This window comes from Bombina bombina, chromosome 1 (genome assembly GCF_027579735.1).
Source record: "Bombina bombina isolate aBomBom1 chromosome 1, aBomBom1.pri, whole genome shotgun sequence".
NCBI classification, from domain to species: domain Eukaryota; kingdom Metazoa; phylum Chordata; class Amphibia; order Anura; family Bombinatoridae; genus Bombina; species Bombina bombina.
This window is the reverse complement of record NC_069499.1, coordinates 244,783,513-244,810,883: the sequence shown is the minus strand read 5'-3', so window position 1 is coordinate 244,810,883 and position 27,371 is coordinate 244,783,513. Positions and strand designations below refer to the sequence as shown.

The 27,371-nt window shown below is 38.9% G+C and overlaps 1 protein-coding gene across 1 annotated transcript in view; it reads right to left on the bottom strand.

Moving 5' to 3' along the window:
* The window catches only part of PLCB2 (phospholipase C beta 2), a 256,010-nt gene extending 229,165 nt beyond the window's left edge, over nt 1–26,845 (bottom strand). Inside the window, exon 1 of the mRNA XM_053697903.1 lies at nt 26,581–26,845. Coding sequence (XP_053553878.1) covers nt 26,581–26,664 — 84 coding nt within the window. The 5' untranslated portion in view covers nt 26,665–26,845. The remainder of the gene's footprint in view (nt 1–26,580) is intronic.
* Nucleotides 26,846–27,371: the final 526 nt, after the last annotated feature.

The window sequence follows — 27,371 nt, the reverse complement described above, 5'->3', positions numbered from 1 at the left end:
AGTGATTCTTCAATGTGTCATGCTATTTAAAATAATATTGCCTGAATAAAAAACTGCTTATTTCATTCCTAAATAATAATACAAATATAATTTTTCACAGCTTTCAGAAACTGATGTTTTATTACCTGAGCTTTTAAACTGTATGCGTTTTCATTACCACGGGAGAAGAAGACTGAAGCTTACAGTGAATTTGCACAGTACCTTAGTGCACATACATAGAATAACTTTATTCAGTCATCTACTATATAGCAATGAGCAGACAGAAGAGCACTCCCATAGTATTTAGTGGCTCAGCTGATACGCCTCTGTGTGTAACTGCAAAATAAGTAGTAAAGTGAATAGAACTCACAATTAATTGTGTGTTGTGTTTACTCAATGTAATGAGAGTATAATTTAAAAAGAAACACTATTTTCATATAAACACTACTCTATAGCACCAAATAATTATCATGTTTCAGTAATGTTGTCTTTACATTGAGAAGGACTAAGGTGGCATGGCTAAGAATTTTAAAGGCACTAAAATTAATTGTTTTTGGGTAATAAATAAAAAGAGCTCTGGAAAATTCATTTTTAGCCAAGACACAAAATCTCAAACTGTCCAGCAGGAATCTCTTGCCATTAATTGATGTGCAAAGCTGTTCAATTTACCCAAACACACAAAGCTCTTAAGTCATCTAAGAGGCTGAATAGGGCCTTGTGCATGCTGGGATTTTTATTGGGTGTCAACAATACCTGAGTTTCTCCTGAGCCTCTTTGTGTAGAACTCATCTGTCCAGTAATGGATGGTTATTTATCTCACACCCGCAAATGGGCAAATTTCCCCGTTTGCGGGCACGCAATAAATTAGTGCTCCACTTGTAATCTAGCCCTTTATAACCATAGCTTTCTTTCTGCATTGTGTAGTGTTTGCTTACTGTAGGGTGTGGTTCACTAAATAACTGTTTCATTGCAAGGCCACTCACAAAATCTGGCCTTAGAGGGAACATTGGGTTACAGTGAAATGTCTTGGCCTGACATCAGATGTGTGTGCTTACAGCTGCTATAAAAAGAAGCATTGGTTCCTGCAGCTGGCCTTAGATCTCATATGGACATAAAGCTGTAATGAGGAGCAGAGGGAAGGCATCTGTCTGTGATCTCAGTCATACAGCTGGTGTGAGGGTCAGCAAGGAATATGTATCTTGCGTTGCCTCTGAGTTGCATCTGGTATAAGCTGGTACAGGGTCTGAATTAATATTTGTAGTCAATAGAATAACATAGTGTTGAACTAAAGATGCAACACATTTTAAAGCTCCAGTTTTAAACATTGTAAGCATAAAACAGCTTGTAGTTGTATCCCTTGTGTTGCCATTTTGAATTTGCATTTGTTATTCAGAGATAGGATCCTGCATAGGTGATACATATATATTTATATATACTGTATATACTGCTTGATTGTAAGGAACAATCAAATCTTTTAGGGCCATAAAACAGCTGTTTCTTCGGTGTATAGTGGTGTAAAATTTGTGCACAGCCTCAGTAAGCCTTTGATGAAGAGAAAAAAGTATGGGACCGAATTATTATTGTCTGGCGGACATGATATGCTGTAGCGTATCGTCCGCCAGACATCGCTGAATACCCACAGCATATGCTGTCGGCATTTAACATTGCACAAGCAGTTCTAAAGAACTGCTTGTGCAAAGCTGCCCCCTGCAGATTTGCAGTCAATCGGCCGCTAGCAGGAGGTGTCAATCAGCCCGATCATATGAGATTGGGCGGATTGATGTCCGCAGCCTCAGAGGCGGCGGACCAGTTAAGGAGCAGTGGTCTTAAGACCGCGGCTTCATAACTGATGTTTCTGGCGAGCCTGAAGGCTCGAGCGGAAACAGGGGCATCAGGGCCCATTCTGTCCTTGATAAATAAGCCCCTATACAGTATATATATATATAGCAGATTATTAAAAATCAAGGCACATGAAGAATGCCAAAAAAATTAAATAAAATTAAACTGACAGCAGACACTTTTATAGTAAGCATTGTAACATTATTAAGCTGGTAACAGTCTTGGGAACCTTTAAATATTTTGGCTGTGAAATCTCTGACATCTGTCCAGGTTAATATTATATTTCTTTTTGTCCATCCGCAAAATCCTGAAATGTAAACTCAATCCAGACAGGCGTTTGATGCAGATTTGTATTAATTTGTTTACCAAATTTTACTCAAATATCACAGCAACTGCCAAACAAATTGGTATCAAAGCTGTACAGCACATTTTATTTATTTACACAATGGGTAATTACTTTGTATTAAAATATTGTTTGTGGATAATATCAGTTTTACAAGTAGTTTTTAACCCCTTTGACATCAAGCAATTTCCACATGTGCTATAGCTGTGTTTAGAGTATTATAATGATTATGATATTCTTTTTGTATACAATACAATATAATTAATTGTATTATGTCCTTTCAGAAGACACATTTTTTAACCCCATCACTGCTATGGTGTTGATTTATCAAAGCCTTCGGCAGGCTTCACCCCCCCTACGACTGCAGGTTCTCACAAGAAAACCTGCAGTCCATATTTCACAAGCAGTGGTCATCAGACTGCTGCTTCCCTAACCTTTCGCCATCTCCTAGGTGGTGAATTTCAATTCTTTCAAGTCTCGTCCGACCGGGGAGACAGCTCCTGCCCACGCTTGATTGGCTGTGCACGGGCAGGGGGCGGGATTGCACACGAGCGCAAAATATTTCTCGTGTGCAATGCTGAATTCCGGCAGCGGAATTCAGCCAGCCATTGGCGAGCTGCGGCGGACAGGGGTGCATATGTGTGCCCCTGTCCACAGCAGCTTGATAAATCGACAACTATGTAATTTCATACCCACTTGATAATAAACTTGTACTTATAAAATTTGAACATCAATTTAAGTGTTATTTTTGTGAGCCTGATAAACTGAACCATTGTAGAGCTCCTATCTTCCTCATTATATTTAATAAGAGGCTATGAGGCCCCTCAAGTGAAAGAGGGAATTCCCCTCTTTCAAATGAGAGGTCTCACAAGCCTCTAATTTCCAGATGATCACAATTATAATGGTGATCGTCTACCCAAAGTTGCATCTACATAAGCAATACAATGACCTCTCTTTTCAAATTGAGAGGCTATCACCCTGTTCAATCTAACAAATAATCCCAGGTATGCTCTCCGGATTCAGACACTGCCCCCACTCCTCATACAGCGTTCTTTGCGCTGTGTGCTCAGTACAACAGAGAAAAAAAAAATCACCCTGTTCACCTGACAGAACCATAATCAAATAGAACAACATCAGTGGGGTGGGGTATCCCCAATATTGCCTCCCCCCATATTAAGGGACAGATTACGAGTGGCGCATTAACAATTACACACAAGCAATAGCGGGTTTATTGCAGCTGTTTGCACGCATCAGGTTTTTCACTCGTATTACAAGTTGAAAGAAAACGCGATCAATTGAGCACAATTGAAGTTAACGCTAGTCAGGTTAGTGCGTCCTCAGAGCTCTGGTTAACTGTTTCACAAAACAAAAAAATCTCACAAAACACATAAAAAATACATTACACAGTACAGTTACACTCATAACAACAGAATCTAATAAAAATATTAAAAAAAAGATTGCACAAAAAAGTTATAAAGGTTTAAAAATTTATTGATTTATATATATTTTTAAATAAATCAGATATATAGAAATATACATTTAAAAATACAAAGTACATTTTCTTCTATGTGAAGAACATTGGAATTATGCATAAAAATATGCATAACTACCTTCGGGTTTAATACTGTAAGTCTAGCACGGTGTCAGGTTGTTCTCTAATAAAGACTGAAGAAGTTAGCACGGTTGTGATATCCGAATTCCTTCGGGTTTAATACTGTAAGTCTAGCGCGGTGTCAGGTTGTTCTCTAATAAAGACTGAAGAAGTTAGCACGGTTGTGATATCCGAATTCCTTCGGGTTTAATACTGTAAGTCTAGCGCGGTGTCAGGTTGTTCTCTAATAAAGACTGAAGAAGTTAGCACGGATGTGATATCCGAATTCCTGAAGTTAGCATGCATGGGGTTTTGCTCGTGCGTAAACATTTGTTTTTTTAAGTAATCTTTTATTGAGAATCTTGGTACATAAACATCATTGAGGTAATATAACAAGTAATATATATGAACAATAAAGGTTGTCTCTTTACAGTAGTTACAAAAGTGACAATAAATATCATACATCGACAAATGATAGTTGTACATTACATTGTTATCAATAATTTGGTAGTCTCATTTTATAATATATAGCAAACAGCATTTAACAGTGGTTAATTCAATGGTTACTTATGAACCAACTGATATAGGAAACATTATTACACTGATAATGATAACCACATAAATTATACATCTGTAATGAGATAGGAAAAGTTTAGTATGACCCTTAGTTGGGTGTACAAAGTGCCTTTAAGACAGATATAATGAGAAGGGAGATTCAGCGGGTAAACCCCGCAACAGAAATCTAAATGGAGGGGGGGGGGGGCCCATCTACCATGACCTTTGTGTAATCAAATGCAATATCGAGGGTGGTCTCAAATTGTATAAGATATATAGCCGGACATGAAGTAATTTACAGGTCGCAGGTTTGTGCGTAAACATTTTACTTTCAACTTGTAATATGTGTGCGTTAAATGTTCACTTCCAGCGGTGTTTGCATGTGAGCAAAACAATAAATAGCGTGCCACTTGTACTCTGGCCCAATGTAAGGATAAAAAAACAGACTTTATAATCAGAGACATAACTAGAACTCACTGTGGATCAGGGCAAAGTCTATGGCAGGGCCCCCTCGTTTAAACAAATTGTTATTTATATATATATATATATATATACACACATACATATTAAACATATATATATATATACATACTGTATACATTGTCCCAGGACGTACTTGAAATCTCAATTTATTTTTTCTGTTAAAACAATATATATGTATGAGAGTATATAAACAGCGCTGTATATAGCAAATATAAAGTAGAAATACACAATGTGTAGAAAAACACACCTTATTTTACTGACAGACCATGTCTTAAAACATTTAAAAAGATATAACATATACCTATTCACAAAGCAATAGTATTAAATGTTGCTATTGTATATAGTCCTAACACATAGGTTAAAAAACTATTTGCTCAATGGAGGGCAAATTAAGGCCTAGATTTGGAGTTCGGCGGTAAAAGGGCTGTTAACGCTCCGCAGGCTTTTTTCTGGCCGCACCATAAATTTAACTCTGGTATCGAGAGTTAAAACAAATGCTGCGTTAGGCTCCAAAAAAGGAGCGTAGAGCATTTTTACCGCAAATGCAACTCTCGATACCAGAGTTGCTTACGGACGCGGCCGGCCTCAAAAACGTGCTCGTGCACGATTCCCCCATAGGAAACAATGGGGCTGTTTGAGCTGAAAAAAAACCTAACACCTGCAAAAAAGCCGCGTTCAGCTCCTAACGCAGCCCCATTGTTTCCTATGGGGAAACACTTCCTACGTCTGCACCTAACACCCTAACATGTACCCCGAGTCTAAACACCCCTAACCTTACACTTATTAACCCCTATTCTGCCGCCCTCGCTATCGCTGACCCCTGCATTACACTTTTAACCCCTAATCTGCCGCTCCGTAAAACGCCGCCACCTACGTTATCCCTATGTACCCCTAATCTGCTGCCCTAACATCGCCGACCCCTATGTTATATTTATTAACCCCTAATCTGCCCCCCACAACGTCGCCGACACCTACCTACACTTATTAACCCCTAATCTGCCGAGCGGACCTGAGCGCTACTATAATAAAGTTATTAACCCCTAATCCGCCTCACTAACCCTATCATAAATAGTATTAACCCCTAATCTGCCCTCCCTAACATCGCCGACACCTACCTTCAATTATTAACCCCTAAACTTCCGATCGGAGCTCACCGCTATTCTAATAAATGTATTAACCCCTAAAGCTAAGTCTAACCCTAACACTAACACCCCCCTAAGTTAAATATAATTTTTATCTAACGAAATAAATTAACTCTTATTAAATAAATTATTCCTATTTAAAGCTAAATACTTACCTGTAAAATAAATCCTAATATAGCTACAATATAAATTATAATTATATTATAGCTATTTTAGGATTAATATTTATTTTACAGGCAACTTTGTAATTATTTTAACCAGGTACAATAGCTATTAAATAGTTAAGAACTATTTAATAGTTACCTAGTTAAAATAATAACAAATTTACCTGTAAAATAAATCCTAACCTAAGTTATAATTAAACCTAACACTACCCTATCAATAAAATAATTAAATAAACTACCTACAATTACCTACAATTAACCTAACACTACACTATCAATAAATTAATTAAACACAATTCCTACAAATAAATACAATTAAATAAACTAGCTAAAGTACAAAAAATAAAAAAGAACTAAGTTACAGAAAATAAAAAAATATTTACAAACATAATAAAAATATTACAACAATTTTAAACTAATTACACCTACTCTAAGCCCCCTAATAAAATAACAAAGCCCCCCAAAATAAAAAATTCCCTACCCTATTCTAAATTAAAAAAGTTACAAGCTCTTTTACCTTACCAGCCCTGAACAGGGCCCTTTGCGGGGCATGCCCCAAGGATTTCAGCTCTTTTGCCTGTAAAAAAAAACATACAATACCCCCCCCCCAACATTACAACCCACCACCCACATACCCCTAATCTAACCCAAACCCCCCTTAAATAAACCTAACACTAATCCCCTGAAGATCTTCCTACCTTGTCTTCACCATCCAGGTATCACCGATCCGTCCTGGCTCCAAGATCTTCATCCAACCCAAGCGGGGGTTGGCGATCCATAATCCGGTGCTCCAAAGTCTTCCTCCTATCCGGCAAGAAGAGGACATCCGGACCGGCAAACATCTTCTCCAAGCGGCATCTTCGATCTTCTTCCATCCGGTGCGGAGCGGGTCCATCTTGAAGCAGGCGACGCGGATCCATCCTCTTCTTCCGATGTCTCCCGACTAATGACGGTTCCTTTAAGGGACGTCATCCAAGATGGCGTCCCTCGAATTCCGATTGGCTGATAGGATTCTATCAGCCAATCGGAATTAAGGTAGGAATTTTCTGATTGGCTGATGGAATCAGCCAATCAGAATCAAGTTCAATCCGATTGGCCGATCCCATCAGCCAATCAGATTGAGCTCGCATTCTATTGGCTGATCGGAACAGCCAATAGAATGCGAGCTCAATCTGATTGGCTGATTGGATCAGCCAATCGGATTGAACTTGATTCTGATTGGCTGATTCCATCAGCCAATCAGAAAATTCCTACCTTAATTCCGATTGGCTGATAGAATCCTATCAGCCAATCGGAATTCGAGGGACGCCATCTTGGATGACGTCCCTTAAAGGAACCGTCATTAGTCAGGAGACATCGGAAGAAGAGGATGGATCCGCGTCGCCTGCTTCAAGATGGACCCGCTCCGCACCGGATGGAAGAAGATCGAAGATGCCGCTTGGAGAAGATGTTTGCCGGTCCGGATGTCCTCTTCTTGCCGGATAGGAGGAAGACTTTGGAGCACCGGATTATGGATCGCCAACCCCCGCTTGGGTTGGATGAAGATCTTGGAGCCAGGACGGATCGGTGATACCTGGATGGTGAAGACAAGGTAGGAAGATCTTCAGGGGATTAGTGTTAGGTTTATTTAAGGGGGGTTTGGGTTAGATTAGGGGTGTGTGGGTGGTGGGTTGTAATGTTGGGGGGGGTATTGTATGTTTTTTTTTACAGGCAAAAGAGCTGAAATCCTTGGGGCATGCCCCGCAAAGGGCCCTGTTCAGGGCTGGTAAGGTAAAAGAGCTTGTAACTTTTTTAATTTAGAATAGGGTAGGGAATTTTTTATTTTGGGGGGCTTTGTTATTTTATTAGGGGGCTTAGAGTAGGTGTAATTAGTTTAAAATTGTTGTAATATTTTTATTATGTTTGTAAATATTTTTTTATTTTCTGTAACTTAGTTCTTTTTTATTTTTTGTACTTTAGCTAGTTTATTTAATTGTATTTATTTGTAGGTATTGTGTTTAATTAATTTATTGATAGTGTAGTGTTAGGTTAATTGTAGGTAATTGTAGGTAGTTTATTTAATTATTTTATTGATAGGGTAGTGTTAGGTTTAATTATAACTTAGGTTAGGATTTATTTTACAGGTAAGTATTTAGCTTTAAATAGGAATAAGTTATTTAATAAGAGTTAATTAATTTCGTTAGATAAAACTTATATTTAACTTAGGGGGGTGTTAGTGTTAGGGTTAGACTTAGCTTTAGGGGTTAATACATTTATTAGAATAGCGGTGAGCTCCGGTCGGCAGATTAGGGGTTAATAATTGAAGTTAGGTGTCGGCGACGTTGAGGGGGGCAGATTAGGGGTTAATAAATATAATATAGGGGTCGGCGATGTTAGGGGTATCAGATTAGGGGTACATAGGGATAACGTAGGTGGCGGCGATTTGCGGTCGGAAGATTAGGGGTTAATTATTTTAAGTAGCTTGCGGCGACGTTGTGGGGGGCAAGTTAGGGGTTAAGAAATATAATATAGGGGTCGGCGGGGTTAGGGGCAGCAGATTAGGGGTACATAAGTATAACGTAGGTGGCGGTCGGCAGATTAGGGGTTAAAAATTTTAATCGAGTGGCGGCGATGTGGGGGGACCTCGGTTTAGGGGTACATAGGTAGTTTATGGGTGTTAGTGTACTTTAGGGTACAGTAGTTAAGAGCTTTATAAACCGGCGTTAGCCAGAAAGCTCTTAACTCCTGCTATTTTCAGGCGGCTGGAATTTTGTCGTTAGAGCTCTAACGCTCACTGCAGAAACGACTCTAAATACCAGCGTTAGGAAGATCCCATTGAAAAGATAGGCTACGCAAATGGCGTAGGGGGATCTGCGGTATGGAAAAGTCGCGGCTGAAAAGTGAGCGTTAGACCCTTTAATCACTGACTCCAAATACCAGCGGGCGCCCAAAACCAGCGTTAGGAGCCTCTAACGCTGGTTTTGACGGCTACCGCCGAACTCCAAATCTAGGCCTAAAGTTTTTGAGATGAAATGGAGCACTATTGTCCCCACTTTCATACAATATACAAATTTACAAAATACAAATATGCAGTATTAAATCACAAGTATAAAAACTTTTTAAAAAAAACTAAAAATCATAAAATACTCAGATAAATGAAGAGCGAGAGAAACTGCAAACACTTGCCTGGCCAGACTCTGTGTGTACGTTACCACTACTAGTTTCAGGGCCACGATTCTTCCTCAGGTGTGCACACCTATTTAAATGAAAGTTTATTTTGGACTTGACTGTCCATTTAAATTTGTTCTTTATTGTGCACAGACACAAAGATTACAGGGTGGGTCCTAAAACGTCACTGTAATCTTTGTTTCTGTGCACAATAAAGAACAAATTAAAAAATACTTTCCAGAGAGTGAATGCCTGTCGTTGGAATATTATTCATATCTGCCTGCACCCTATTGTCTCTCTCTCTCTCTCTCTCTCTCTCTCTTTATATATATATATATATATATATATATATATATATATATATATATATATATATATATATATATATATATATATATATATATATATATATATAGCTCAAAATTTCCACTCGCTCATTAAATTTTCAGGTGGCAAGTAACAGTTAGTGAGTGAATGTTGAATTAACATTCACTCACTCACAGTCCGAAGTCTGGTGGCATCTTGTAAGTAACAAAGGGCAAAATTACAAGTTGTGTGGTACGGCTATACCATTGAAAAATTGGCCATTGCGCGCAGAATATGCAGGTCTCCTGTATTACAAGTTGCGGCGGTACGGCTATACCGCTAGCGTTTTAGCCTTTACGCAACAAAAAATGGCTTTTGAGTGTGGAATTTTGAGGTCTCCCATATTACAGGTTGTGCGGTCCGGATATTACGCTAGCGTTATAGCTGATACAGCAAAACAAAAATGTTTCACAAAACTCATAACTAAAATGTTACAAAGTACACTAACACTCATAAACTACCTATTAACCCCTAAACCGCCACCCCCAAATTACAAATACTATAAGCCTATTAGCCCCTAATGCGCTGCCCACCCACATTGCCAACAGTAAATAAACCTTTTAACCCCTAAACCACCAGCCCCCACATCGATAATACTAAACTAAAGCTCTTAACCCCTGAACTGGCTCCCCCCCCCCATAGCAACACACTAAATTAAACTATTAACCCCTAAACCTAACACCCCCTAAATTAAAATTAAAATTACAATATAACTACATTAAAATAAATAAAAACTTACCTGCGAAATAAAATAAACCTAAGCTTAAACTATAAATAAACCTAACATTACTATTTTAAATAAAAAACCTGTTACAAAACAACTACAAAAAAACACTACAAAAAAAATAAAAAACCTAACATTATAAAAAAAAAACACTAACATTATGAAAAATAAAACTAATCTAAGATTACAAAAAATAATAAACAAAATTATCCAAAATAATAAAAATGTAAACTAATCTAATAGCCCTATAAAAACAAAAAAAACAACCCCAAAATAAAAAACACCCCCTAAGCTAACAATAAACAACCAATAGACCTTAAAATGGCCTTTTGTAGGGTATTGCCCTGAAGCAATCAGCTCTTTTACCTTAAAAAAAAATTAAAAAGTCCCCCCTAACAGTAAAGCCCCCGCCCCACCAACCCCCAAAATAAAAAAACCTAAGTCTAATAAAAACCTACGCTACCCATTGCCCCTAAAGTGGAATTTATATGGGCAATTAGTTTTTATGCACAAAATTAAAATGAAAAAGCCCTAATCTAAAAAATAAACGCCCAAAAGCAAATAACACTAACCCCAGAAAATGTACTCACAGTTCCTGAAGTCCGGACATCCATCTTCATCCAGGCAGCGAGAAGTCTTCAACCAGGCGGCGACATCTTCATCCATCGTGGGGGCATTTTCTATCTTCATCCCGGTGGCGCGAAGCAGTGGCAGCGCGGAGCTGACCAGGACGGAGGCGATGACATCCAGTGCGGAGCCTCCTCTTCATGCGGTCGTCCTCCGCACACTGAAACTTGATTGCAAGGTACCCCTTTTATATTGGGGTACCGTTGCATTCCTATTGACTGAAATATTCAAATCAGCCAATAGGATGAGAGCTGCTTAAATCCTATTGGCTAGTTTGAACAGGATAGGGATGATTGCATTCCACCACCTAAAAGCAGTCTTACGACCGCTGCTTCTTATTTACGTTTCAGGTGGCCCTGAAACTTTGGGCATAGAAAATAGCATCCGCTGCTTGATAAATCTACCCCGAAAAGTGAAAGTGGAGGAGATAGATTTAAGAGAGAGTGGAGAAAAAAAAGAGAGTGAAGAGATAAGAGAGAAGGGAAAGAAAGAGTGTAAAGAGAAGATATGAGGCCGATTTAACATGCCTTCAGGCTTGCCGGAAAGGGACAGTCAACACCAGAATTTTTGTTGTTTAAAAAGATAGATAATCCCTTTATTACCCATTCCCCAGTTTTGTATAACCAACACTGTTATAGAAATATACTTTTTACCTTATTCAGTTCTTTTGACAGACTTGCATTTTAGCCAATCAGTGCTGACTCCTAGGTAACTTCACGTGTGCAAGCTCAATGTTATCTAAATGACACACATGAACTAACGCCCTCTACTAGTGACAAATTGTCAAAATGCATTCAGATTAGAGGTGGCCTTCAAGGTCTAAGACATTAGCATATGAGCCTACCTAGTAGTTTTAGCTTTCAACTAAGAATACCAAGAGAACAAAGCAAAATTGGAAAATTAGTGATACAAGTAAATTGGAAAGTTGTTTAAAATGACTTGCCCTATTTGAATCATGAAAGTTTATTTTGGACTTCACCTTCCCTTTAAGAAGCAGCAGTCATAAGATAAAATAGGGATGATTGACACCCCCTGCTAGCAGCCGCAAATGTGCAGGGGGCGGCATTGCACAAGCATTTCACTAGAAATGCTTGTGCAATGTTAAATGCGTATGCTGTCGGCATTTAGCAATGTGGGGCGGACATGATCCACTACAGCGGATTATGTCCGTCAGACATTTGTTAAATCGGCCCCATGGGCTGAGAGAGAAGGGAGTGTTTAAAAAGAGAGACTGAAGAGAGAAGTGGAGAGAGTTAATAAAGAAGGAAGATATGACCGTGGCCGGACTTTTAGCCGACGGACACTTGGCCGACGGACACTTGGCCGACGGACACTTGGCCGATGGACATTTGGCCGACGGACATTTGGCCGAAACACAAGTGGCTGTCACATAACAGTCCGGCCACGAGATAGATAGATTTGATAGATAGATAGATAGATAGATAGATACATAGATTAGATAGATAGATCAATAGATGCAATAAATATATTTGATAGATACGATAGATAGATTTGATAGATAAATAGATAGATTTGATAGATAGATCATTTCCCAGACAGAGAATTACAAAACGTGCAGCCTGGGACCCATGGTAAGGTTCCCAGAGGCCGTTGCGGCGCCCGAGGCTCTGATTAGAACAGAGCACTCTGGAACGTATCTGCCCTCGGCCGAAATCGGAACATTCTTTAGCTTTCTGTCTGTCAGCCAAATGTCCGTCGGCCAAATGTCCTTCTGCCAAATGTCCTTCTGCATTTTGTCAGAGCACCGATATGACAATTATTAAAAAAAAAATCCAGGTCTGCCATGACCTTTCATGACTGTCAGCACTCTCTGCATTCTCTAAGTTCAACAACTTTTTTTTTCTATCCAGCCAGAAGCGTAACTAGAAACTTGGGCCCAGGTGCAAGAATCTAAGAAGGGCCCCCCCCCCCCAAAAAAAAATGTGAATTGAATACATATGCATGTTTTTAAAAAAACAACTGTTATAGGTATTACTCAGTATCCAATAAATCTTAAAGGGGACATTAAACCTATACGGCTAGATTACGAGTTGTGCGTTAGGGTAAAAAAAGCAGCGTTAAGAGGTCCTAACGCTGCTCTTTTACGCCCACTGGTATTACGAGTCTTGAAGTTTTAGGTGTACCGCACACTTCTTTGGCCTTACCTCAAAACGACTTACGTAAACTTCGTAAAGTCTTTTTTCTATGGGACTTCCATAGCGCCGGTATTACGAGTCTGTCCTGGGAGGCCAATAAGTGAGTGGTACACCCTACCCTGTCAAGAGTCCTAAATCATTTAAAAGTCAATAGTTATGAGTTTTATGGTACAACGCCGTAACATAAAACTCATAACTAAAGTGCTAAAAAGTACACTAACACCCATAAACTACCTATTAACCCCTAAACCGAGGCCCTCCCGCATCGCAAATACTAAAATAAAATTTTTAACCCCTAATCTGGCGCTCCGGTCACCGCCGCCACCTACATTATATGTATGAACCCCTAATCTGCTGACCCCAACATCGCCGACACCTACATTATATTTATTAACCCCTAATCTGCTGCCCCCAATGTTGCCGCAACCTACCTACACTTATTAACCCCTAATCTGCCGCCCCCGTCGCCGCCACTATAATAAACATATTAACCCCTAAACCGCCGCACTCCCGCCTCGCAAACAGTTAAATATTATTAACCCCTAATCTGCCGGCCCTAACATCGCCCACACCTACCTACATTTATTAACCCCTAATCTGCCACCCCCAACGTTGCCGCCACTAAATTAAAGTTATTAACCTCTAAACCTAAGTCTAACCCTAAACCTAATACCCCCTAACTTAAATATAACTTAAATAAATCTAAATAAATATTACTATCATTAACTAAATTATTCCTATTTAAAACTAAATACTTACCTATAAAATAAACCCTAAGCTAGCTACAATATAACTAATAGTTACATTGTAGCTAGCTTAGGATTTATTTTTATTGTACAGCAAGATTGTATTTATTTTAACTAGGTAGAATAGTTATTAAAATAGTTATTAACTATTTAATAACTACCTAGCTAAAATAAATACAAATTTACCTGTAAAATAAAACCTAACCTAAGTTACACTAACACCTAACACTACACTATAATTAAATAAATTAACTAAATTAAATACAATTACCTACATTAAATTAAATTAGCTAAAGTACAAAAAACAAACACTAAATTACAGAAAATAATAAACAAATTACAGAAATTTAAACTAATTACACCTAATCTAATAGCCCTATTAAAATAAAAAGCCCCCCCCAAAAAAAAAAAAACACTTGCTAAAACTAAACTACCAAAAGCCCTTAAAAGGGGCATTGCCCCAAAGTAATCAGCTCTTTTACCTGTAAAAAAATACAAACAACCCCCCAAAAGTAAAACCCACCACCCACACAACCAACCCCCCAAATAAAATACTAGCTAAAAAAACAAAGCTCCCCATTGCCCTGAAAAGGGCATTTGGATGGGCATTGCCCTTAAAAGGGCAGTTAGCTCTTTTGCCACCCAAACCAATACACCCTTAAAAAAACACTAACCCCCTGAAGACATCCGACGCGGAGTATCCTCTTCATCCGACGACTAAAAAGAATGAAGGTACCTTTAAGTGACGTCATCCAAGATGGCGTCCCTTAGATTCCGATTGGCTGATAGAATTCTATCAGCCAATCAGAATTAAGGTATAAAAAGTCCTATTGGCTGATGCAACTTCAGGGGGTTAGGGTTTTTTTAAGGGTGTATTGGGTGGGTTTTATTTTTTAGATTATGGTTTGGGCGGCAAAAGAGCTAACTGCCCTTTTAAGGGCAATGCCCATCCAAATGCCCTTTCAGGGCAATGGGGAGCTTAGCTTTTTTTAGCTAGTATTTTATTTGGGGGGTTGGTTGTGTGGGTGGTGGCTTTTACTGTTGGGGGCGTTGTTTGTATTTTTTTTTACAGGTAAAAGAGCTGATTACTTTGGGGCAATGCCCTGCAAAATGCCCTTTTAAGGGCTATTGGTAGTTTAGTTTAGGCTAGGTTTTTTTTTATTTTGGGGGGGCTTTTTTATTTTAATAGGGCTATTAGATTAGGTGTAATTAGTTTAAATTTCTGTAATTTGTTTATTATTTTCTGTAATTTAGTGTTTTGTTTGTTTTTTTACTTTAGCTAATTTAATTTAATGTAGGTAATTGTATTTAATTTATTTAATTTATTTAATTATAGTGTAGTGTTAGGTGTTATTGTAACTTAAGTTAGGTTTTATTTTACAGGTAAAATTGTCTTTATTTTAACTAGGTAGTTATTAAATAGTTAATAACTATTTAATAACTACCTAGTTAAAATAAATACAAACTTACCTGTAAAATAAAAATAAATCCTAAGCTAGCTACAATGTAACTATTAGTTATATTGTAGCTATCTTATGCCTAGATTACGAGTCTTGTCCCAACGCTGCTTTTCAATGCCCGCCGGTATTAAGAGTCTTGCAGGTACAGGTGTACCGCTCACTTTTACGTAAATTGTGTATCCTATCTTTTCAATGGGAACGCCGGTATTACGAGTCTTGGAAAAAGTGAGCGGTACAGCCTCTCCTCTCAAGACTCCTACCGCATATAAAAGTCAGTAGTTAAGAGTTTTATGGGCTAACGCTGTAACATAAAACTCTTAACTAAAGTGCTAAAAAGTACACTAACACCCATAAACTACCTATTAACCCCTAAACCGAGCTCCCCCCCACATCGCAAACACTTAAATAAAATTTGTAATCCCTAATCTGCCGCCACTTTAATAAATATATTAACCCCTAAACCGCCACACTCCCGCAAACACTAGTTAAATTTTATTAACCCCTAATCTGCTGTCCCTAACATCTCCAACACCTACCTACATTTATTAACCCCTAATCTGCCGCCCCCAATGTCGCCAAAATCGCCGCCACTATAATAAAGTTATTAACCCCTAAATCTAAGTCTAACCCTAACCCTCACACCCCCTAACTTAAATATAATTTAAATACATCTAAATAAAACTCTCTCTTTACCCTCTGGTCTCTCTCTTAACTCTCTCTCTCCCTCTCTTTTCTTTCCGCCTTTTTCTCCCTCTGTTCTTTCACCTCCCTTTCTCTCCCTCCTTCTCTCCCTCTGTTATCTCCCCCTTCTCTCCCTTTCTCAATCCCTCTGCTCTGCCCCTCTCTGTCGCTCCATCCATTTTCTCTCTCCTTCAGCCCCCTCACACTCCCTCTGTTTACTCTCCCCCTCTCTCTCTTCCTCCATTCTCAAATGGACCATTAACCACTAAACAGTACCGTAAGTAAGTCTGTCACCTCCCAAACGGGTATTGCTATTCAAGATCTTAACTCACTGTCGGCTAGATTTAGAGTTGGGCGGTAGCCGTGAAAACCAGTGTTAGAGGCTCCTAACGCTGGTTTTTACCGCCCTCTGGTATTTGGAGTCAGTCAGGAAAGGGTCTAACGCTCACTTTCCAGCCGCGACTTTTCCATACCGCAGATCCCCTTACGTCAATTGCGTATCCTATCTTTTCAATGGGATCTTTCTAACGCCAGTATTTAGAGTCGTGGCTGAAGTGAGCGTTAGAAATCTAACAACAAAACTCCAGCCGCAGAAAAAAGTCAGTAGTTAAGAGCTTTCTGGGCTAACGCCGGTTTATAAAGCACTTAACTACTGTGCTCTAAAGTACACTAACACCCATAAACTACCTATGTACCACTAAACTGAGGTCCCCCCACATCGCCGCCACTCTATTACATTTTTTTAACCCCTAATCTGCCGCTCCGTACACCGCCGCCAGCTACATTATCCCTATGTACCCCTAATCTGCTGCCCCTAATACCGCCGACACCTACATAATATTTATTAACCCCTAATCTGCCGCCTCCAACGTCGCCTCCACCTACCTACACTTATTAACCCCTAATCTGCCGACCGAACCGCACCGCTACTATAATAAATGTATTAACCCCTAATCCGCCTCACTCCCGCCTCAATAACCCTATAATAAATAGTATTAACCCCTAATCTGCCCTCCCTAACATCGCCGACACCTAACTTCAAACATTAACCCCTAATCTGATCGGAACAGCCAATAGAATGCGAGCTCAATCTGATTGGCTGATTGGATCAGCCAATCGGATTGAATTTGAATCTGATTGGCTGATTCCATCAGCCAATCAGAATATTCCTACCTTAATTCCGATTGGCTGATAGAATCCTATCAGCCAATCGGAATTTGAGGGACGCCATCTTGGATGAAGTCATTTAAAGGAACCGTCATTCGGCGAGTAGGCGTCGCTTGAAGAGGTTGGATCCACATCGGCTGGGAAGAAGATGGCTCCGCTCCGGAAGAAAGAAGATTGAAGATGCAGCTTCATAGAAGACTTCATCCCGATGATGGACTTCCGACTTCAGCCCGATGATGGAGTTCTTCAGCCGCTGCTTGGATCAAGACTTCGGACCCTCTTCTGGACCGATCGGTGAACCCGGCGAGGTGAAGACAAATGGCCCTTTTCAGGGCTGGTAAGGTAAGTATTTAGCTTTAAATAGGAATAATTTATATAATAAGAGTTAATTTATTTCATTAGATTTAAATTATATTTAACTTAGGGGGGTGTTAGTGTTAGGGTTAGACTTAGCTTTAGGGGTTAATCCATTTATTAGACTAGCGGCGAGATCCGATCGGCAGATTAGGGGTTAATTATTGTAGGTAGCTGGCGGCGATGTTGTGGGGGGCAGATTAGGGGTTAATAAATATAATATAGGGGTCGGCGGTGTTAGGGGCAGCAGATTAGGGGTACATAGGTATAATGTAGGTAGCGGCGGTATACGGAGCGGCAGATTAGGGGTTAAAAAAATATGCAGGTGTCAGCGATAGCGGGGGAGGCAGATTAGGGGTTAATAAGTGTAAGGTTAGGGGTGTTTAGACTCGGGGTTCATGTTAGAGTGTTAGGTGCAGACGTAGGAAGTGTTTCCCCATAGGAAACAATGGGGCTGCGTTAGGAGCTGAACGCTGCTTTTTTGCAGGTGTTAGGTTTTTTTTCAGCTCAAACAGCCCCGTTGTTTCCTATGGGGGAATCGTGCACGAGCACGTTTTTTAAGCTGGCCGCGTCCGTAAGCAACGCTGGTATTTAGAGTTGCAGTGGCGGTAAATATGCTCTACGCTCCTTTTTTGGAGCCTAACGCAGCCATTCTATGAACTCTAAATACCAGCGGGGGAAAAAAGAATGCGTAGCTAACGCACCCCTTTGGCCGCAGAACTCTAAATCTATCCGTATGTAAGGTCGCCATAGGTGTTTGGTGAATATAAGGGTAAGTTCCAAAAAACCTTTAGCACTCCTGGACGCGTTTTGTCCGCAACACGGGCGGACTTTTTCAACAGGTAATGTTTTGGATACAGCTGTATGATGCCGGAAGGAATTTTAAATTTACCGGGCTCTACAGAATCCCGCCTCCATACCTTGATTGACAGGCTTAATCCCAGTGAGACCGGCATATTAATACATTGTACAGATTGTTACTATTCATAATGATAGATACATTTTACACTTGATACATATAGCACATTAAAAACTTAATGATTTGATTATTAAAATATAGATACTCTCTAAAAATATGTATGCATTTCTATATACATTTTATGTTTTTATGTAACAAAGGATTTTTAGAGAGTATCTATACATATATCATACAGCTATATCCAAAACATTACCTGTTGAAAAAGTCCGCCCGTGTTGCGGACGAAATGCGTCCAGGAGTGCTAAAGGTTTTTTGGAACTTAAGCTTATATTCACCAAACACCTAAGGCGACCTCACATACGGCTAGATTATGAGTTGTGCGTTAGGTTTAAAAAGCAGCGTTAAGAGGTCCTAATGCTGCTTTTTAATGCCCCCTGGTATTACGAATCTTGCAGGTACAGGTGTACCGCTCACTTTTTTGGCCAGACTTGGAAATACCGCGAATCCACTTACGTAAATTGCGTATCCTCTTTTTTCAATGGGACTTGCATATCGCTGGTATTACGAGTCTGCCAAAAAGTGAGCGGTAGACCCTCTCCTGTCAAGACTGGTACCGCATTTTAAAGTCAGTAGTTAAGAGTTTTACATTACAACGCTGTAGCATAAAACTCTTAACTAAAGTGCTAAAAAGTACACTAAACACCCATAAACTACCTATTAACCCCTAAACCGAGCCCCTCCTGCATTGCAAACATTAAAATAAAAATTTTAACCCCTAATCTGCCAAACCGGACATCGCCGCCACTATAATAAACATATAAACCCCTAAACCGCCGCACTCCCGCCTCGCAAACATTAGTTAAATATTATTAACCCCTAATCTGCCGTCCCCAACATCGCCGACACCTACCTACATTTATTAACCCCTAATCTGCCACCCCCAACGTCGCCGCCACTATACTAAAGTTATTAACCCCTAAATCTAAGTCTAACCCTAACCCTAACACCCCCTAACTTAAATATAATTAAAAGAAATCTAAATAAATATTCCTATCATTAACTAAATAATTCCTATTTAAAACTAAATACTTACCTATAAAATAAACCCTAAGATAGCTACAATATAACTAATAGTTACATTGTATTTAGCTTAGGCTTTATTTTTATTTTACAGGCAAGTTTGTATTTATTTTAACTAGGTAGAATAGTTACTAAATAGTTATTAACTATTTAATAACTACCTAGCTAAAATAAATACAAAGTTACCTGTAAAATAAAACCTAACCTAAGTTACAATTACACCTAACACTACACTATAATTAAATTAATTCCCTAAATTAAGTACAATTAAATAAAATTATCTAAAGTACAAATACAAACATTGGAACAGCCAATAGAATGCCAGCTCAATCCTATTGGCTGATTGCATCAGCCAATAGGATTTTTTCAACCTTAATTCCGATTGGCTGATAGAATTCTATCAGCCAATCGGAATTGAAGGGACGCTATCTTGAATGACGTCATTTAAAGGACCCTTCATTCAGTCTTAGCAGTCAAATGAAGAGGATGCTCTGCGTCGGATGTCTTGAAGATGGACCCGCTCCGCGCCGGATGGATGAAGATAGAAGATGCCATCTAGATGAAGACTTCTGCCCGTCTGGAGGACCACTTCGCCTGGCTTGGATGAAGACTTCTATCGGCTTCGTTGAGGACTTCGGCCCGGTTGGATGAAGACTTCTCCTGGTAAGGTGATCTTTAAGGGGTTAGTGTTAGGTTTTTTTAAGGGGGTATTGGGTGGGTTTTAGAGTAGGGTTGGTTGTGCGGGTGGTGGGTTTTAATGTTGGGGGGGATTTGTAATTTATTTTACAGGTAAAAGAGCTGATTACTTTGGGGCAATGCCCCGCAAATGGCCCTTTTAAGGGCTATTTGTAATTTAGTATAGGGTAGGGCTTTTTTATTTTGAGGGGCTTTTTTATTTTGTTAGTGGTATTAGATTAGGTGTAATTAGTTTAAAAATCTTGTTTATTATTTTCTGTAATTTAGTGTTTGTTTTTTATTGTACTTTAGATAATTTTATTTAATTGCGTTTAATTTTGGGAATTAATTTAATTATAGTGTAGTGGTAGGTGTAATTGTAACTTAGGTTACAATGGCCACTCCCATGAAATGTTCAGCTCCGCCCACCCCGCCTGTCATAAACTCATCCACAAAACACCAGTGAGCCTCTGGAAAGTGCCTCCAGTCATTAAATCCTGGAAATGTCACTGCTGAAATATGGGTTGAGGACAGGGGTCAAATCCTACAAAAAAAAGTGTGGGAACTCACCAAGACTTCTACCCCCCTCACAATTAATATGGTTTTATAAACACACACACACACTGTATTTATATGTATATAATATATACACTTTGGTTAATGAAAGCAAATTAAAACCAATGAAGGGTTGAATAGTTGCCTTTGGGCCTGAGACTCCTCCTCTGTCACAGAGTCTCACCCACTTAAGATGCAATAGTCCTATTTCTGCTGAGGGGAGCTAAATAACCCCAGAGCAAGCCACACAGAAATGTAAGCCCCACCATGTATTACACACAGTCCGGGGTGATCACACAGCAGGACTATTGATAGGCTTGCATTTAGTGTATTGTAGGAAGTGTTACTGCCCATTACTAGAGGATCTCAATTTCCCTCTAACCAGACTGTGTTCCAGCTCCTCCCACCAGCAACAGCAGTGTTTACTGAAGTGTTTCTTAGTTCCACCTGCAAAAAATAGTGCAGGAACCCCATTCCCATGCGTTCCCGCTGGCCTTGACCCCTGGTTGAGGAATGGGAGAATGAGCAGGTTGAAGGTAGCTTTAGTTAGACCAATAGTTTACAATAAATATCACATGCTGCCGTGTGCCCTTCCCGCAAATTAACTGAACCAAAGCTTTATACAATTCAGAACACTCAGCCACTGCTATTAATTAATGGGTGAACACATTTCTGAATTAGGTTATAGCTTGTGTGCACTGTAGAATTGTCTTTCACTATGTGTCTTACTGTCTTGTTAAGGGATATGAAACAGTTTCAGACTGAAACCTAAAATGTTAGATAATGCAAAGTCAAATAACTTGTGTTATGCTTTCATTATTTATTTTGCCCCCTTTCCTTTAACTAGTGGGACTCGGTGTACATACTCTAGACCAGGGATGGCCAACTGGCGGCCTAGAGGCTACACGAGGCCCTTGGCACACATTTTTGTGGCCCTTCAGGAAAGGTAGAACTAATACAGTGCCATAGTTTTAAATAAAGTTAAATTAGTTATTTGTGCTACTGATATAATCTGGCAACAGCAGCACAAAAAAAAAAATCTGACAGAATATAGTCTGAAAAATTCACCCATGAAATGTCTTTTATTCACGATACATTGGCCCCTATTTATGAAAGGCCTGTCCGACAGACCTCGCTGAATGCGGAGAGCAATACACACAAGAGCTGCTGGTGCAACGCCGCCCCCTGCAGATTCGCGGCTAATCGGCCACTAGCAGGGGGGTGTCAATCAACCCGATCATATTTGATCGGGTTGAATTGCGGAGATCTCTGTCCGCCTGCTCAGAGCAGGTGGCCAGGTTATGGTGCAGCGGTCTTTAGAGCGCTGCTTCATAACTGGTGTTCTGGCGATCCTTCAGGCTCGCCAGAAACACGGGGCTTCAAGCTCCATACGGATAGATCTGCCCCATTATGTGATTTATTTTATTGATTTCTATTCCAAAGCAAATGTTTATTTTCTGTGATAAAAAAGCTATAAAACATAAAGTTTAAAATATCTATACTAATGGATAAGAAGTATTTTTGCAAGTGGATTAAGCATTTTTACATTCTTTAAAGGGACATGAAACACACATTTATTTTCATGATTAAGATAGAGACTATAATTTAAAAAAAAAGGTTTCCAATTTACTTATATTATCAAATTTGCTTCGTTCTCATGTTATTCTTTGTTGAAGAGATATCTAGATAGGTAGCGTGCACATGTCTGTAACACTACATCACAGGAAATAGTGCAAAACTGCTGCCATATAGTGCTGTAGACATGTGCACGCTCCTGAATTTATATTCCTGCTTTTCAACAAATGATAAAAAGAAAACAAAGAAAATATGATAATAGAAGTCAGTTGGAAAATTGTTTAAAATTGTATGTTCTATCTGAATCCTGAAAGAAACATTTTGGGTTTAATGTCCCTTTAACTGTACTCTACTTTTATAAATAACATACATGAGCAGCCTTCATTGCAAAGTGTATTTGGGAGTATAAGACAAACCTTTAAAAAAAACAAGCACGATTTTAAGATTATCAAAAATGTTATGCAAATTCCTTACATATCTGATTTCAGTCACTTTCACATTTCAGAGCACTGACAATAGCCAAACAGAGAGGACAACAGAGAATTATGTCTCACCAGTCTATTTTACTACAGGAATGTGACTCCAGATCCTGTGTCATTCTCTATTAATGATTTAATATATTCCTCTTCCAAAACGCTTCTAAATTACTTTATGTTGCCTTCTCCAAGTTAATAGAATATTGTTTAGGTTACCTGCCATAACTTTAGCAATAACCTGACCCTGTGATGCCGTAATCGTGTCAGATCTGTGTTAGCAGGACCATGGATATGATTGTATGATTGGATATGTATAACACATTTACCAAAAATACTTTGATCTTTATTTCTCTTTTGTCTACGTTAATAACCATTTTAAAAACAGGTCCTCTTTTTCCACCAGCTGTCTTAGAATGTTGATTCTAGCAGTGCACTATTACATCTCTTCCTCAACAGGTACAAAGCTGGCTTCAAACCCTCTGCACTGTGCCACAATTTTGTGTATGGTTTTCAAACTATTAAAACCATATCCAGTCATCCACCATAAACAAAATACTTTTGTAGAACACAGTGGTTCCTTCTGAAATAAAAAGGGCATTGCCTTGAATCATCACAAACACATTCTTTAAAGGGATAGTCTAGTCAAAATTAAACTTTCATGATTCAGACAGAGCACGCAATGTTAAGGTACTTTCTAATTTACTCCTATTATCAATTTTCTTTGTTCCTTTGGTATCTTTATTTGAAAAAGCTTAGGAGATGGCTCATTTTTGGTTCAGCACCTTGGTAGTGCTTACTGATTGGTGTAACCACCAATCAGCAAGTGCTACCCAGGTTCTTAACCAAAAATGGGCCGGCTCCTAAGCTTACATTCTTGCTTTTTCAAATAAAGATACCAAGATTACGGAGAAAAATTTATAATAGGAGTAAATTAGAAAGTTGCTTAAAATCGCATGCTCTATCTGAATCATGAAATGTAATTTTGACTAGACTGTCTCTTTAATAACAAATACCATCTGCTTCTTTCTGTCCTTATGCTAGTGAGTTACTTGTAATCTTTAAAGCAATATCCTTTACTTTGAATGTTTCTATATCATGTCTCTTCCTGTGCCAGACATGCCAAGCCTATGGCACAAGTGCGCAAGATGCCAATCATAACACATTTGCTTGTACTTAGGGGTGCCAGTATTTTTGCAGGCTCTCCAGTAAAATCTGTCAGCTAAATTTAAAAAGGCCCCCTATGTCTCTATACAATACAAACAGGGCCCTAAAAGAAGTTATATTGTGCATGCACCACTAAATATGTTACTGGCAGCCAATGTGATTATGTGAGTAAAAAACAAAACTATTTTATGTTACCGACAGTGTAAAAATACTGCTCTATGTGTATGCCTGGCTGTCAAGAAAAGTCAAATTAATAATGTGTATGTGTGTTACTGGCAGCCAAATAGGATAACACATGTATCTGAATGGACTAGCAGCCAAAGGGGATATAATGACTGTTCAGTTGTGAAAATACACAGAGGCCTAGTTTGCATTGAGGTGACAAATTGTGGAAAGTGGTGAAAAAAAATATTTATCTCCATTAAAGCATAATGGGGATATTGTGTGATCCCCACCAACCAACCGCGTCCAGCAATGTTCCCTCTAAGGCCAGTATTGTGAACGGCCCAGCAGTGAAATAGTTAAGAAGTGAGCCACACCTGGCTGCAGTGTGTAGTTTTTGCTAATTGCTCTAATTAAAGCGAATGTCAATTTTCAGTTTCTGTTAGCCTTCTATACTTTCATCTATAGTACAGTACTTAAATCGCTATGGTTTTTTTTAATACCATTTACGTTTTTAACATAAATTTTAAATCAATAATCATACCGTTTCCTTTCAAACTCCTCCCAGAGTCGACTCCCTTATTTTACGTTTGACATATACAGCGGTCCCACCCGCCGTACACATAAGGCTGAAGCGTGCTTTCGAGATATAGTGGTCCTGCGCATGCGCAAATCTCAGCCCAGCCTCAGCTATACGTCAATAGTAACATAGTATTCAATGAATGATACATTCATTAAATACTATAAGAGCAGAGAGCGCAGCAGCATCGTTTCGATACTTACTTTGAAAGAATGGATGAGAAGTGGTATAGTTTGTGATGGCAACGGTATTGAGCATGCACTAATCGTGGACACGCATCTAGAATCTATAAGCAAAATTTGGATTAGCGCATGCGCATAGCAATAACGTGACGTTGCAGGAAAGGGGACGAATGCCCAGGGGTGGGGACTATGATTAGCGGAGAGTATTTTTAGAATATGTCAATCAATAATGATCGATGTTGGGCGGAGAAGCGGTGCGAAGGGAGAGACACTTTAAACTTCAATTCTGTGAGTATTATAATGTTTATGAGCAAATCGTGAATGAAACTATAGTTATTTTAGCTTATTATTCAGATGGTGTGATCAATTGTAGTTAACTTTACATTCACTTTAACTGTTTCACTGCTGGGAAGCTCACACCTACAGGTTGCCCAGTACTTTTATGGAGGGGGACTGGCAACCCTTCTTGTACTCCACCTCTGTGCTACCATTTTACTGCCTCATTTAATCGGCTGCAATTGAAGTACTTAATATTTTAGTTTTATTATACATTCATGCTATATATCACAAATTATGCTTTCATTGTTGACATATATTATGAATTTTAAAGATACAAACTATATTTTTATATGCTTTATTAATGATCTTTTAAAGTTAAAAATGTAGCATGGGCACCTTCACCAGTTATCTGCTTTGCTTGTTTACATGAAAGTAATCAGAATTAATGCGGATCCCATGCATTTGATGTATTTGTACCTATCACGTCAGCTGGAAGGTTATTCGACTTCTCAACTACCGTTTCTATAAGAGCTGTAGCAAACTGCTAATCTCCACTTGTGAATCCCCTGGTTCAATTGTAAAGTTAATAAATAAATTACTAAAATCATGTTAAAGATTGTGTATTACATCCTGAAAATGGCATTGATTGAAATATTATTTACAGCAAACCACAGCAAAAACTGATGGTAATTAAACAGCAAGAAAATAAATAAATTAAAGGTATATGAAGCTCAAAATGTTTCTTTCCTGATTCAGATAGGGCATCATGCAATTTTAAACAACTATCTAATGTGTTTCTGTTATTTAATTTGCTTTGCACTCTTGCTATCCTTTGTTGCAAAGGATACCTAGGTAGGCTCAGGATCAGCCAAGCACTACTGGGAGCTAGCTGCTGCTTGGTGTCTGCACATATATGCCTCTTGTCATTGGTTTACCGGATGTGCTCAGCTAGCTCTCAGTAGTGCATTGCTGCTGCTTCAACAAAAGAAGAAGTAATTAAAGAAGTAAATTGTAAAGTTGTTTAAGATTGCACGCTCTAAATGAATCATGAAAGAAAAATATTGGTTTTCATGTCCCTTTAAAGAAATACACACAAACACATAACTATATATATATATATATATATATATATATATATATATATATATATATATATATGATTATTTTGTATAGTAAATATTAGGGCCCTGGTAATGAAAGCGTTAAATGAATATCTAACCGCACTCCTCTGTAACCTGTTTTAGCTGCACCCCTTGACAAGTGAGAATATTTATACATATCACACATACAGTTTAGGATGCTGCACTGGACAGATAAGAGGTAACGCTGACTTTTTAAAGCAAATTTACCTAAAGCAATAATCAGATTTGCTGTTTCTCTACTAGAGAAAATATCACAAATATACTCACATCGTCCCACTTGATGAAGCGCTCCCCCTTTGACAGGTAAGCCTTGATGTCCGCAGGACTAAGAATGGGGGTGAGCATGGACATCCTGTTCTGAGCCTGCTAGTCCTCCAGTCACTACTGACTTGTCACATCATATTCCCAGACGTACCTCTGCACACTCCTTTATAACCAGCAAATGGTTTAACCAAATCATCTAGTAGTACACAATCTGCATTGTAAATAAGGTGGCGATGAGCTCAGGCTACACGGTTAAAGGAAACTTTTGTTGTCACAATGTCCTACAGGTTGAATGGAGACTGATTGCAAATTCTCTCTGCAAACTTTAGCCAAAGACTTCCTTTTTTTAAAAATGTACACTTCCTGAGAGCACAATTTTCTTATCTCTTTATGGTTTCCTCACATTGCAGATACCTATTAAGAAACTGCAAGGCCTTAGTGTGGAAACCTTGAGGTTAAAGAAGTCATAAGCCATGTGGCATGTACTGTAGGTGACGTGTCACACTCCCCCATATTCATGCTTTGTCATCTTCAGTTTACTGTTAAAGGGACATTATTGTGCAAAAATGTCAGACTCTAATTTGTCAGAGGATATCATGTTTGCAACCATATCTAAATATGTGTTTAACCCTTGCAAAGCCCTGGAGGAAACCTCCAGTCATTGGTGAGCACTGCTGGTCCTAATTGGCTCATCAGTGGTTTCCTGTAATGATATCGGCTTAATGAACTACAGTATGTTATTTTTACTATAGAGCTTTTCTTTAAAGACATATAGGAAAGACAAAGAATATTAC